Source organism: Salmo salar, chromosome ssa17, assembly GCF_905237065.1.
Source record: "Salmo salar chromosome ssa17, Ssal_v3.1, whole genome shotgun sequence".
NCBI classification, from domain to species: Eukaryota; Metazoa; Chordata; class Actinopteri; order Salmoniformes; family Salmonidae; genus Salmo; species Salmo salar.
The window spans coordinates 47,732,890-47,748,418 of NC_059458.1; the positions used below are offsets into that span (position 1 = coordinate 47,732,890).

At 40.9% G+C, this 15,529-nt stretch overlaps 1 protein-coding gene across 3 annotated transcripts; it reads right to left on the bottom strand.

Moving 5' to 3' along the window:
• Window positions 1-631: 631 nt before the first annotated feature.
• On the bottom strand, window positions 632-12,830 carry atxn10 (ataxin 10). 3 transcript variants are annotated; one of them, XM_045698481.1, is made up of 11 exons: window positions 12,634-12,830; window positions 12,196-12,372; window positions 11,798-11,883; window positions 11,496-11,592; window positions 10,701-10,865; window positions 10,514-10,594; window positions 8,688-8,838; window positions 8,442-8,547; window positions 7,636-7,814; window positions 6,125-6,188; window positions 632-2,428 (listed from the first exon to the last, which is right to left on the bottom strand). In XM_045698481.1, the coding sequence occupies exons 1-11, from the start codon at window positions 12,771-12,773 to the stop codon at window positions 2,244-2,246; spliced, it is 1,431 nt and encodes a 476-aa protein (XP_045554437.1). In that variant the 5' UTR covers window positions 12,774-12,830; the 3' UTR covers window positions 632-2,243.
• Between the last annotated feature and the right edge of the window lie 2,699 nt (window positions 12,831-15,529).

The following is a 15,529-nucleotide window of genomic DNA, read 5'->3' on the forward strand; positions in this document are numbered from 1 at the left end:
TAACCATATAATACAGCTCTATGGAAAGAGGGCAGGTGCCATTGAGCTATTTCAGGCATCAACCTTCTATGTATTCAGTGATTGTTTTATTTAGGCTTTATATAGCTAAAAAGCAAAGAATATATTTTTATATGCATTATATATGGAACTTTGTTTTCATTCATTGTCTTTAAAGATTTGAGAGTTACAAATTATTCTGAATGATTATTCTGTCTCTGATTTATTAAAGTTGCTGAAGTGTACATAGACCATGTGTTCGACAATTAGCCCAGATTATTTTATTCTCAATATGAAGACCATAATTCTCTATAGATCCTGGTTTACTTGGTGGATTATCAAGAAATGCGTCGGCAAAATGTTAAGTATTAAGAAAATAAATGGATGTTACTGATCCAGTGTTGGATTGGATGTCTGCTATCATGAGAAATTATTACTTAGCTTTTAGGCCATGCAGGATTGTGTGCACCACAGACAAATGGATAGTTATAATTTTTCTAATAAAATCTGAGCCTCCTTTAGTGATTTATTGGGTTTCCTGTCCAAACTACTGTACCACTGTCTTTAGACACAAAAGCATACTTCAATTTACACAAGACTGACCCATTCTCTCTGAAAAAAAAAACTCTGAACATTTGTCACACAAAAGTTTTATTCAGCAGCTAAAGTTACAATCATAGAACTTGAGTAGTATGGATGTAATTTGTGAAGAATACCAGTACAGAAGGCACAGGAGGACAGAGTTAAGGTTTGAGTTGTGAAACGGCTGATCTTGATGACACCTTTCAGTCCTGACTGCGGTTGGACAGCTGTTTACTCCTGACCCTGAAGTTGTTGAATAGACGGCTGTGACTGCCACCGCATTCAGCCAGCCTGACGCTCTCTCTGTGTTTTCCTGTGTTTGAAAAGCATTGCTGGCAGCCGCTGGAGCAGAAGTAAAGGCTGTGTTTTGTTAGCCGTCTGAAATGCTGGGGACCGGAACCTCATAAGCTCCCCTCACTATACCCAGCGGATTGGGAAAAGTCAACCCGATTGTTTCAATACATTTTGTCATTAAAAAATAAGGGACAGAGTAAATAGGGCGGAGCGGCGAGTGGGCCGGGTGATTAAAGCAATGTATTGTTGAGGTGTCAGGAACGGTCAGCTTATTCAGTGGAGGGGGGGGTCGTTCTGCAAGCCAATACTTCTGGTCTGATTCACACGCACTGCCACTCACACTACCTGTTCTCTGTCTACAAACACATATACTACCACTTACACAACGGCTCACTGTCTACACACTGCCAATCACACTCAGGCTGTCTGTCCTCTGTCTAGCTGGCTGCTAAAGATCCACACTAGTTAAAGTACACACACACAGTAAACAAAGCTGCCATATAACATAGATTAGGTTATTGAAATGTGTAAGGAAGTTGACGACTGGTGTTGTTGGTTGGAATACGTAACAAATATGTATCTAAAATGTAACTAAGGTTTGTTGTTGTAAAGAAACATGCGGTACCTGAAGGACAGGAATGGTCCTATGTATCATTGTTATTATCACCAAAAGCCAAAACAGGGTGGTAAAAGCAGATATTGTGCAACGCTTGTAGCAAGACAATCAAAATGCATTCCCTGAGCAACATCCTTAGAAATGGAGGGGGCACCCTGTATCGTTTGGTTAGCACCAATAAATTGGTTTTAAATAATTTGTGTGGAAACGAAAAACATTCTCCAGTCAAAATGCCTGAGGTTTCCATAAAATGTGAGAATTCCAGAAGCTAGCTTGAAGTCAGATCGACATTCCAGTCCAGTTCGTTAATGTTTTGGTCATTCTCTCGCTTTTTGTTGATTTCCGCAAAATTGATTGGTTTTGGGATTAGAGCCCACCCCCTGCCGATGTTAAGAGTCTCCCTCAGAGGGGTGAAAGGGCAGGAAACAGAGTAGCCCTTTGTTGGATGATTAAACCCCAACACTATATCACAGATACCAGCAGGAGTCCACTTGACTTCATTTCCCTTTACTTAAGAAACACAAAAGATGTTAAAATAACACCACTCTATACTTTTAAATAAGGGCCCCTCCTACGCGTTTTCTGTACCATAACAAATCTCAGCAGAACATTGGGTCCAGGCCATCCCACAGTTTAACCAAGGCTAAAGCTAAAAAGAGCTAGAGCTAAAAAGTAGTGCACTACCAGAGCAAAACAATAGTGCACTAAAAAGTAATGCAGCAGCACAATATAGTCCTTAGAGTTTAAGACACCTTTAATGGTCCTTTGAACAGGGTTTGAGCAGCACGTTACCATCTCTCTCCTCTACTCTAAAGCCCATGGCCCTCAAGGCGGAGTCATCGGCCACCCCGCGACATTCTAGAGCTGCCACCAGCTCCTGATTCTCCAGGTTGTGTTCTAGAATATTCCGAGTGGCAAAGATGGCCCACTGGCTGATGACTGGTGGAGAATCAACAGTTAAGGATAGCATTACATATACATTCATGGCACAAAGAGAGTGAGAGTTAATCTTATTTTTTTACTATGGGAGAGGAACAAGAGGAATGTACAAACTAGACTCTCAAAAGCTTTTTTCTACACATAACTACCCACAATGGTTGGTCTCCTACACATTCACATATACTCCCTTTCAACCACAAATCACAGTAAAGTAACACTAACCCCCACTCTGAATTAGCTACCACCATCCCACTGTACAGGAAACTATCAGTACAGTGAGTGAGTACTGTGTCCATTTTGAATGACAAGGAAGCGACCCAGCCTCCCGCCCCCTCTAGTCCTTCCTCTCCACATATGCCCAGTCAGCATCTGTGACCAGGCCATATAGCTGTGGCTGAGACCTGGGCTCAAATAGTATTCTAAATCACTTCAAATAATTTATCTGTGCTTGATTGAGCTTGGCTGGCTGAATGGACCAATAGAATAATCTCAAACCGGCAAAGCCCGCACAGCTACCCACGGGGCACAGACATCATTTCAACATCTAGCTTTGGTTTACATTAGGTTCAGTTGTCAACTTAAGTGAATTTTACTTGAAATCAACAAAACATTTAATGTCATTGGATTTATATTGACTTTTCAAATCCAATCAGTTTTTCACATTGATTTAAAAACATTTTTTTTAATTGACTTGGAAACAACGTTGCTTCAAACAGTTTTTGCCCCGTGGGTCTGGCTATGGCCCACCTGAGAAGAGCAGAGGGAGCTCAACAGTAACCGTCGATGACAACTTCCTTCCTGAGGGGGTCAGGGGGAGAGTGGGGCTCAGATGAATAGCTCATCGCCTGGTGAAAAGACAAGCTGACACTGTGCCCTGACCGGCAGCTAGTCCCTGGGGGGTGGACGGAGGCAGACACAAACTAAGCTGCCGTTCTGTCAGTACCAACATCCACTAACAGTATAAACATGATGGATACACGACGTATACTGTATAATTATTCACCAGTGACTTGTATGTAGACATACACTCCCCTACATTTATTTGGACAGTGAAGCTAAAACGTTTAATTTGGCCCTGTACTGCAGCATTTTGGATTTGAGATCAAATATTTTATGAGGAAAAAGTACAGAATGTAACCTTTTATTTGAGGGTATTTTCATACATATCTGTTTTACGTTTAGAAATGAATGCACTTTATGCATCTTGTCCCCCCATTTGACCGTGTCATAAGTATTTGGACAAATTCACTTAGTGCATAAAATGTAGTAATTGGTCCCATATTCCGAGCACACAATGACTACATCAAGCTTGTGACTCTTCAAACTTGTTGGATGCATTTGCAGTTTGTTTTGGTTGTGTTTTGCATTATGTTGTGCCCAAAATAAATGAATGATAAATAATGTATTCTGTCATTTTGGAGCCACTTTTGTTGTGAATAAAAATATAATATGTTTCTGAACACTTCTACATTAATGTGAATGCTACAATGATTACGGATTATCATTAATTAATCGTGAATAATGTGTGAGAAACGTACAGATGTACAACGATCATGCCCCCAAAACACACTAACCTCCCACAATTACTAACAACAGGGGAAGTTAACATTTTTTGGGGGGTATGAATCTTTGTTCCTCTGTAACTTTCTCTTACTCATCATTATTCACAATTTATTCAGAACTATCCATGATCAAGGCAGCATCCACATTAATGTAGAATGACATTCATGTGGACTGAAGCTCAGTTCTGGGATTTTCTTCTACTCCAAAATGAAAAGAAAATTCAATGCTGACACCATCTAAAATAGAATTTCCATCTCCAGAAATGAGCCTAATAACAGATTGGTAAAAAAAAATATGTTTAACCAGTCTATATAAAGGTCCCACAGTTGAAAGTGCATGTCAAAATACACCATCCCATCCCTGGCACCATCCCTACAATGAAGTATGGTGGTGGCAGCATCATGCTGTGGGGATGTTTTTCAGCGGCAGGGACTGGGAGACTAGTCAGGATCGAGGCAAAGATGAACAGAACAAAGTACAGAGAGATACTTGATAAAAACCTTCACCAGACCTCTCAGAACCTCAGACTGGGGCAAAGGTTCGCTTTCCAACAGGAGAACAACCCTAAGCACACAGCCAAGACAACGCAAGATGTCTCTGAATGTCCCGAAGCATGGGCCAGCCAGATCCCGGACTTAAACCTGATAGAACAGAGACCTGAAAATAGCTGTGCAGCAATGCTCCCCATCCAACCTGACAGAGCTTGAGAGGATCTGCAGATAAGAATGGGAGAAACTCCCCAAATACAGGTGTGCCAAGCTTGTAGTATCATACCCAAGAAGACTTGAGGCTGTAATCGCTGCCAAAGGTGCTTCAACAAAGTACTGAGTAAAGGGTCTGAATACTTATGTAAATGTATAAAAAAATATATATTTAATCAATTTTAGAATAAGGCTATAACCTAACAAAATGTGGAAAAAGTCAAGGGGTCTGAATACTTTCTGAAGGCACTGTATATCATCAGATGTGGTATTAGCAATAAGCATTATCACCTGTAGCCCAACTGATGCAGCATCGTGGCTATAAATACATAGGCTGAAGCATGGTTTGTCCATTTGCATTTCCCCCACTGGTCACACCATCCTGATTATTAAATTATTATTAATAATTATTCATTATTATTCACTGAAAAATAATTGTTGTTTCTATTACAACGTATGTCATTGCACTTTTACATCGCCATTGCCCCTTTAAGAGCTCTGTTGTGCAGTTATACCTAAACCATGCCCAAAACCCCAGGTGTAATATTTTAGGAGTAGAGAAATAAACGTGGTAGCAATGAAAAGCCGGGATCCCCCTCTTTCTTAATTAACAAAGGCCATTGCATTAAAGAATTGTTGTGCATTGACTGCTTATCAGAATACATGTTTCCCTCCCTATGGCTCTCACAACTTGAATGCGCCTCGAGATTAATATTTATCTGGCATAGAACACATAACAAGCCGATTAGGTAAATAGGCAAACTATTCTACTATGGGGTGGTCTGATTTTGTTTTACAACATTACATGGCAAAAATAGTAGCACTTCAAAGTTACATCCTGAGTGATAAAGTACAGGATTTGAATTCCTTTGCCAGCAGCTATAAGTAGGATCTACACTGATCTCAAAAACAACCTCTCCAGAATCAATATGACAGAAATCCCATCACAGCAATGGAGAACTTTAACTCCTGTGCATCCAACAAGTTTGTAGAGCCATTAGTCATTGCATGCTAGGAATATGGGACCAAATACTAAACTTGACTAGATGCATTAAGTGCAATACCCTCAAATAAAAGATAACATTCTATACTGTCGCCTAATTACATTTTTTATGTCAAATCCTAAATGTTGGAGAATAAAGACAAATGTACACATTTTAGCGTCACTGTGTGTCCAAATAAATACATAGGGAGTGTATACAGTAACATATCTATCATTCACCAACATTGACTTATGACTATAAACATGGTAGATAAACGTACGCATCAGCCACCAGAATTACTTACAGGAAGACAAAAAGGATGATACATAAAAGTAGAAAGATCATTAGGTTAACATCCATCCACAGTGGCTTATAACATGATAGTTACATGACTAGTATAATTTATTCACCAAAGGGACATTAGATTCTAGACGAATCAAAAAGGATACAGGGATTGTTACTGTCAATACTGCAGTTGTCCATAATGAGAGGAAGACCATCCAGTTTCCTAACCTGGAAAAATACCAAAAATATAATCAAAGCAAATATATTTACAATGCAAAAAACTAGTTTCTCATCCAAACACAGTAAAAAAACACTAGTCTCCCTAATTATTCTGTTTGGCTTGAGTCTATGGATAGGGCCAATTTAAAACAATGCTGAGATGGTGATTTTCCTCATGCAAGAAGAAGCTGTTTAAGTGTTGTTTCTCCTTGGTTTATATAGGACAATCTCAATAACTAACCAACATCTATGTCCCGATCAGTCAACATTGAGGTCCCTATCCTTAGGAAATCCCTACTACCATGGAAAATAGCCATGTGTGGTTGTGGGTTGGTCTAAAGCTGTCACAACGTGTTGCACTGGTCTCTGTCACCCATCTAATTATATAGGTTAATTTACATACATGCGGTTACTCTGCAAATTCATTGGTAGAGTCATGAATGGCCATAGCAAGAGAGAAAATGCTGAGTTAGTTACTGTAAGTGTGCACTTTTCGTTAACTAAAAATATAAAATTATGAACTTAAGCCTATATGTAAAAAAATACTTTAATCAAATATTATCCAATTAAATTATTATTAACCAGCTGGGAGCCGGCGAAGGGTAACTACTATGATTCTCAAGGGCCTTGTAAAGTGGGAGCAAGGTTTTTAAGCCAATGCAAGTGGACACATGCCAGTTTCCCCCCATTCCTCTTATTTTCTATTAAATGTGTTTATATCACAGTCAGTGATAGCTGCCGATAGCTGGGGTGGAACAGATAATGAGTAAGGAATGTTTCTCTTTCCTCCATTAATGTAATAATAATACCACCATGAGGAAGCCAATATGGCTCAGTGCCACGATGGACTCAAAAGCACGTATTGTCTCTCTGGTGTGACCCAGGAAGCACAGATACAGCATGAGGAGATTACTGTATGTGCTATTTAACTCAAAATGTGTCTCAAATGACATCATATTCCCTTTAGTGAACTACTTTCGACCAGAGATGATTAGAATAGGAAGTGTCATTTTACATTTACACAGTCTCCTTGCCTGACCTTTTACACATGCTTTTGGACCCTTGATCTGTCCTTTCCAAGGATTAAACAGCTCTTTTAGACACTGAGAAAGCACCCTAAGGACTTATTTAAGGGTTCAAAAGGAGTTTGCAAATCCTACTCTGAAAGGATGCGCTCACAGACAAAACCTGTGTAGGGTGAGTAAACTTCAAAGCCTGGGATGAAATGTGGTTTATCAATGGTGTTGCATCACAAGAAAGTCAGTCATTTAATCTTCAACCCCCACACCCATGTTTTGTCTACTATCTGCACTATATCTGTGCCAGCTGTATGCCTGTGTGTCGCTACTGTTTGTCTGATGTCTGCTGCTGGTGGCAAAACATATTTCCCTCATTGGGGATCAACACAGTATATGAATTTGTTTGTTTTTTCATTCTTTCATACATCCATCCATACCTTGTTCTGGTTGGCAGTGTTTCCGTGACAGAGGTTTCCTATGAGACGGATGAGATGTGCCTTGAAGCTGACAGAGGGAGAGGAGGAGCAGTCTCCTCCCTGAGCCAAGGAGAAGTTCTGAGCTGCAGTAAATACGTTCTTACTGGTCTTCCCCAGAGCATGGACCTGCTGCAGGAGATCTGTAAGAGGAGAAAGAGAGATGAATAGGAGAACAACACACATTTTACACACAAAGGGATACAGTACCAGAATATCAATTAATCAGTCACATTTACTTATAAAGCCCTTTTTACATCAGAAGTCGGACAAAGCGTCCAGGGCCCAGGAAAAGACAAAATAACAATCAGTGAACAGAAAAAGGCAACAGAGAACATAAAGGCAAAATGATCAACTGGACAGAGAAATCTGTTCTACAGAAGAGGTGAGAGGTATTCCCCTGCCTCAGGTGTAGTATCAGAGTCCTGCTGATGATAGATGCAATTATTAAGATGTGACTGCTGTTTCAATGTAACAGCGTCTCTCTCAACAGAATGGCATGAACCTGCTGGTACTTTAACTGGCATAGTTCCGTTCCAACACAGTAGAACTATATTATGTCACTGGATTTGTAGTGATAGTGTAAACTCTAAACTGTGGTCCACCTTCTTTGTCATGGATATTTGAGACAGTGTGACATGCTGGTGGTTTTTACAACAAACAAAAAAACTGCCATTTATCAGGGCTCTAATGTCAAAAGACTAAGCATCATAGGTAAAATGTTTTGTAAACTTCCAGTTCAATTGACCTTGGTGTACTTATTTATTTACCAACGGTAGACTTGAGGAGGTCAGGATGGTTCTGCAGGAACATGAACTGTTTGTGATCAGAGGTCATCTCACAGAGAACATCTAACAGGCTGATCACAGTCAGGGCCTCCTTCAAAATACAACACAAAATCAATCAACCAATAAAAAAAGGCAATCTAAAATGTCACAGAAACAGCAATAGCAGAAACAGTCAGGTACCCAGGCTATGGAACAGGTAATTTATACAACCAATCGGATCGTTGATACCTCATTGTCTGATTCGGAGGCGAGTGTGAGCACGGCCCCACATCGCTCCTGGAAGCAGGATGCCAGGAAGGTAGCTACGGTGGGGGGGATCCCACAATCCTCAGAGTCCTCCTCTCCCAACTGAGCAGAGATCAGCTCCAGCAATGTAACCCTGCAGCTCCATCAATATTTATGTAATTAACTGGATTTATGTACAGTCGTGGCCAAAACTTTTGAGAATTACACAAATATTAATTTTCACAAAGTCTGCAGGTTCGGTGTCTTTAGATATTTTTGTCAGATGTTACTATGGAATACTGAAGTATAAATACAAGCATTTCATAAGTGTCAAAGGCTTTTATTGATAATTACATGAAGTTGATGCAACGAGTCAATATATGCAGTGTTGACCCTTCTTTTTCAGAACCTCTGCAATCTGCCCTGGCATGCTGTCAATTAACTTCTGGGCCACATCCTGACTGATGGCAGCCCATTCTTGCATAATCAATGCTTGGAGTTTGTCAGAATTTGTGGGTTTTTGTTTGTCCACCCGCCTCTTGAGGATTGACCACAAGAAACTCCCCAGACCTTAATCCCATGATTAAGGTCTGGGGAGTTTCCTGGCCATGAACCCAAAATATCGATGTTTTGTTCCCAAAGCAACTTATTTATCACTTTTGCCTTATGGCAAGGTGCTCCATCATGCTGGGAAAGGCATTGTTCGTCACCAAACTGTTCCTGGATAGTTGATCTCAGGGGATGTGTTGGTACCATTCTTTATTCATGGCTGTGTTCTTAGGCAAAATTGTGAGTGAGCCCACTCCCTTGGCTGAGAAGCAACCCCACACATGAATGGTCTCAGGATGCTTTACTGTTGGCATGACACAGGACTGATGGTAGCGCTCACCTTTTGCAGAATATCAGTCTGTCCCTGATGTTTTTCCTGGAGAGAAGTGGCTTCTTTGCTGCCGTTCTTGACACCAGGCCATCCACCGAAAGTCTTCGCCTCACTGTGCGTGCAGATGCACTCACACCTGCCTGCTGCCATTCCTGAGCAAGCTCTGTACTGGTGGTGCCCCGATCCTGCAGCTGAATCAATTTTAAGAGACGGTCCTGGCGCTTGCTGGATTTTCTTGGGTGCCCTGAAGCCTTCTTCACAACAACTGAACGGCTCTCCTTGAAGTTCTTGATGATCCAATAAATGGTTGATTTAGGTGCAATCTTACTGGCAGCAATATCCTTGCTTGTGAAGCCCTTTTTGTGCAAAGCAATGATGACGGCACGTGTTTCCTTGCAGGTAACCATGGTTCAGAGGAAGAACAATGATTCCAAGCACCACCCTCCTTTTGAAGCTTCCAGTCTGTTATTCGAACTCAATCAGCATGACAGGGTGATCTCCAGCCTTGTCCTCGTCAACACTCACACCTATGTTAACGAGAGAATCACTGACATGATGTCAGCTGGTCCTTTTGTGGCAGGGCTGAAATGCAGTGGAAATGTTTTTGGGGGATTCAGTTCATTTGCATGGCAAAGAGGGACTTTGCAATTAATTGCAATTCATCTGATCACTCTTCATAACATTCTGGAGTATATGCAAATTGCCATCATACAAACTGAGGCTGCAGACTTTGTGAAAATGTTTATTTGTGTCATTCTCAAAACATTTGGTCACAACTGTACAGTAGAGCTTTTCTAGAAGATCAATGTAAGGAGGAAACTCATGTCAATCACACATTTGGGACCATCAAAAGGAGAAAGAATTGCTCACTTTGGGTGTAGATATAGTAGTTTCTAAGTATTTGCGAGAGTAGTTAGATACTTTAATTGGATAAACTAGATGGAGTTACCTCTCCTGATGGCTCATCCCTGCATACATGTTCTTAACGAGCACTGAGGACTTGAGGAAGTGCTGGGTAGCAATCAAAACCCTGTAAAAAAATATGTACCATACATGTTTATATACTGTGTGTATATCTAACACACACAGCAAACCCCATCTCCCAAACCCAACTACAACCCTCAGAGGGTACCTACGTCCAGTCCAGTTCTGACCGAGTCCTACACAGCTCCATGACCTTCAGGGCCAGGTGGATGTTCCGTGGATGAGCCAGTTGCTCCACCTTGTGTTCATCTAGACAGGTGTGGAGCACCATGGAAGAGTAGCCCACTGCCCTTTCATCATCCACACACAGCAGGGCCCTGTGATCAAAGACAACACAGACTTGACTTATCACTCACACCTATAAGATCCCTGCAAACACAGACAACACAGACAGGTGTGGAGCACCATGAAGGAATAGGCCAATGCCCACTCATCATCCACAGCCAGAAGGGCCCTGCAAACACAGCCAACATAGAAATCAAACTGGATGATCTTCAGAGATAGATGGGATGGGTTGAGGGTAGTTGAAGGATGGGATTAAAAACAAACAAAAAGATAACTACTGCAAAATACTTTGTGTCTGTAAATTGTATATAGTATGTATAAGCCTAAGTATTGTTGTCCATTAGTGTACTCCAATTAGGGGAGGGGTGGCAGGGTTAGGGGAAGATAATGAAGGAATACAATTGTTTGTAAAATCAAATAAAAACAGTCAACACATCAGTAACTTCGATCCAGTCCGGTACGATTCGCTGACACTATGCTTTCATGCATAAAACCCGTAGATTGCTGTTTGAAGGCCTAAAGGATCAATAAAGACCTAATGTGAATTGTGAAAACCATGTAAGGCTCGAGCTTAATTCTTTCACGTTAATTTCCCCATACATGATTTGCATATAAGGTCGAGGCCTTGAGAGGTGAAACTGATGTAGGGCCCAAGTACTTACAAGAGAAGATCTGGAAAGATGAGCGTCCAAATGTCATCTTTGCAGAACTGGTTATCAACAGCAAGGTTTCCAATGAACTGTACCCCACATCGAAGTGCTAGATCAACGATAAAGTGCAGAGAACAACAGTCAGACATGTATAAGAAGACCATTAAGAGAGATGTTAAGAAATGTTAAGAACCCTATTAAATTTGAACCGTTACTATACAATATGCTACAATTGTTTTACAAGCACACAACTGCAAATATCAGGAGATTACACATATTCTCTTCAGCCATAGGAGGGACAATAAAACAATCACCTTCAAAGACGTAGTCAGTGTTGTCAGACTTCAGTTTCTGAAGCATGTCTAGGATTCTGATTGACAGGTCAATAGCACCAAGTGACCTGGATAACAAGGTAGGTTTGCTTATGTTTTAACCAAACCACACACAGAACCGGACAGAGGGGGGAACACTTCATTACAGGGAAACTGTTAGATAGAACACCCCCAGGATTTTGAAGTGTAAATTCCTGTGAAAACAAAACTACGGACGTGGATTTGCTTGGTAATGTTATTAACTCTTCCTTGACTGTGAGTGTGTGAGATTGGATTAGAGTGTCTGGTAAATGAACTAAATGTAGGCCCAATGTAAAACATTTGTGTGCATGCTTTTGTGTGTGTCAAGGAAACTGGATTCAATACTGATTGCAGCCCACCTCATTAGGGACTGGTTGCGTGCACACTGTACACAGCCATTCCTCTGGGCTCTGAAGCATGCTGCAGTCAACTGCAGGATCAGCTCTTCAACCTCTCCACCTGCAGCCTGGATCTCCTCTGATAGCTTTGACAGGATCTTCATTAGGCTCCTGAAGGCTTCCTCCTCACTGCGGTCTCTGTGAGCACACACACACACACACACACGTTGACTTGGGTGTAGCTTTTAAAATTGTCATTTGAAAACTGAACACAGAAGACTTGAGAATAATGGATCATACAGAAAACGAGCAAAGTTTCATTTATACAGACAAAATCAGGACATGGGTAACATGATGGCTAGCTGCTACTCCTGAGCTTGCCTCGGACTGTTTAGCTGAGGACGTTTGCTAACTAGTTAGTTAGCCACATTTAGCTACATAACTCTTCCCTTTGCGCACCTGTAATCCTGAATTCGTAACGCATTTGTCAGTGATTGTAAAACAGGTAAATGTTTTTCACGGAACTTCTCAGCGAGGATTTCATTCAATAATGTTGGAAAATCCACTCTAATCCATGATTCCAAAGCGGGTTCCGCCATGTTTGTTTGTATCGCTCTCCAGTGTGGGTGGGACTTCCGTGTTATATTTTGTTGTTTGATACGATAATACCAGGAAAGAGCCGGCGCTATTAGGATATTTCAGCGCCATATCAACACTCATGTAAACCTTCTAATTGCGATGACATCAGCAGTTTAAATGATTGGATAGGTTTTCGTTTTTTTTTTTAAATAGACATAGGTAGCTATATGTACATACAAGCAAAGCACATGCTACAGATTATTGTGATCATGCCATAAATTGACCCTAGCTAGCACATAATGTTCTGAGAAACCATGTTTCTTACACCTTTTTGAGAGCGTGGTTGTGTGATACTAATAACAATTAGAATATATTTATTTTATATAGCGCTTTTTATACTGAATCTCAACGTCGCTTTTAAAAAAACGAACAAAAACAAAGACACAAAAATTCCCCTTTATAATAAAACATTACATGCATCTATAATCACATTTGCTTATGGGATTATTTTTTTTTGGGGGGGGGCAGAGTCTGGAAAAACATTGGCATTTAATGCAATTTTCTATCATTTACATGATAAGACATTTGCATTATATTTTTTTTAATACCAAACAAATTACCAAAATGAGTGGCTACTCTGACAGTGCCAAACTGAGCAATTAAAACGACCTGGTCTTGAACACCAAGTTCAAGACACAGATTGTCCAAAATTTGAAAAAAATATATAGGCTATAGCAGGCTACTAAATAAACTTTCCAGTGGCACTGCCTCACCCAATGTTGAAGACGAAGTTTAGGCTCATCACCGTTGATGGCAATTATTATATGACCATGCTGGTCATTTATGAACATTTGAACATTTTAGCCATGTTCTGTTATAATCTCCACCCGGCACAGCCAGAAGAGGACTGGCCACCCTTCATAGCCTGGTTCCTCTCTAGGTTTCTTCCTAGGTTTTGGCCTTTCTAGGGAGTTTTTCCTAGCCACCGTGCTTCTACACCTGCATTGCTTGCTGTTTGGGGTTTCAGGCTGGGTTTCTGTACAGCACTTTGATATATCAGCTGATGTAAGAAGGGCTATATAAATACATTTGATTTGATGTGCTCATGCCAATAAAACAGACAAATTAATCTTCTTTTTCAGCAGTAGACGTTTGGAAAGCAAACGTTTTTCACGCGATAGCATTTTGAAATTTGTGAAAGAAAAATTGACAGCTGCAACCAACCAAATAAATATAAATCCTAAAATGACAGTTCCCAGTCAAATAAGGATTGCCAGCCATTGTTAGTGTACCCATCAGTTTCACAATCAAATTACCAGGGTTAGAGGGTCCATTACCCTCCGGAGAACAAATCAAGCTCCGTACTGCATCGCTTGCGCCTTCCAAATTTTGTAACAATGCAGAGGGCTCTGTATTGCTCCGCAGTGACATGATTGGTTGACGTTAGGTGGGGGCGGTACGTTTTGTATAAACACAAACTCACTTCCTTGACAGATTTCTTCACAACAGCTCTGCTCTGCGATGCGCAAGAAGTATGAATGCCCTGACTTCTGCAGAGGCCGCATCGCAGTAAATGCTGTAAGACCAATACAGATGCCAGATTGACCGTAAATTGTCTTTTAGTGCTTGTGATAAACCACAGCATTTTTTTAGAAGCTTATTGTTCCTCTGTGGCTAAATTATGGTCTTTGGTGTAGTATTTTCAATTATTTTATTTATGTTGGTTCAGGCAGGAGTAATATACTGTTATTTTTGGCTAAATCATTGACATTTAATTTCAGTAAACTTACTAACATTTATCAGAGGGTGCTGCAGCCACCCCAGCACACCTATGTGTATGAATCATATCAGAAGTAAATAGTGGCTGTCTTAACAATGGTACTCTAGTAGGCTCTTTGATATCACATGCACTTACATCAGACTCATTAAGACTACAGAACTTGCTGTGTACAAGCCTAAGTTACTGCAGAGTACAACATAACACAAACTGGCAGGACACTTTCTTCCACGGGTGTCCAACAGAGCTATCCCAAAGCCACGCCTCCAACAAGCCACACCTCCAAATCCTCTAATAGGCTGCCGCTGCTACATTGCCTCTACCTAAGGGGTCTGTCGTCCCTGACAACCACGAAATCCAACACAAAGTCATTAAACCTGGACGGGAGTCTTCAGCAGCGCCGTTCTGATTGCTGTAGGGGGTTGCTATCCTGACCTCGAGACGGGTGCTAGCGGCGACGATGCCCTGGTGGCCATGTGGAAGTCCCATTCTGACCTTGCCCCCGAGTGAGGAAAACACTGCCTTGTCTGATGGTCCAGATGTGTGAGGAGGAGTAACCTTCCTGCTCCCTCTTCAGGTTTCAAAACGATAGGTGGTCATTGGACCAAGACACTGTCAATCAAGTGAACAACGCTTGTCTCATTGGCGCTTAATGATGGCTGACCTTCATGGGCTAATTGATGTGATGTGTAGCAAATAGGTAATGTAGAATGATGAAACATGTTTGGTTGTCTTCTAGTGTCTGAGGATTAACAAAAACTGAACTTGACTGGGTTAAACACCATTGTTCAGATTAGATTTCATAAATTGTTGTGTTGCAAGTTGAAAGAGTCGGAATTCATGCAAAACGCTGTATAAAACAGGGATCGTGTTAGGATATAGATATTTATTTTATCAAACAAAACTATGCTATATTTAATCTCCGGACCCTCAGGATGACAAATCAGACCAAGATTACTGAATGTAAGTACATTATTTACCACCAGAGGTGAATATATC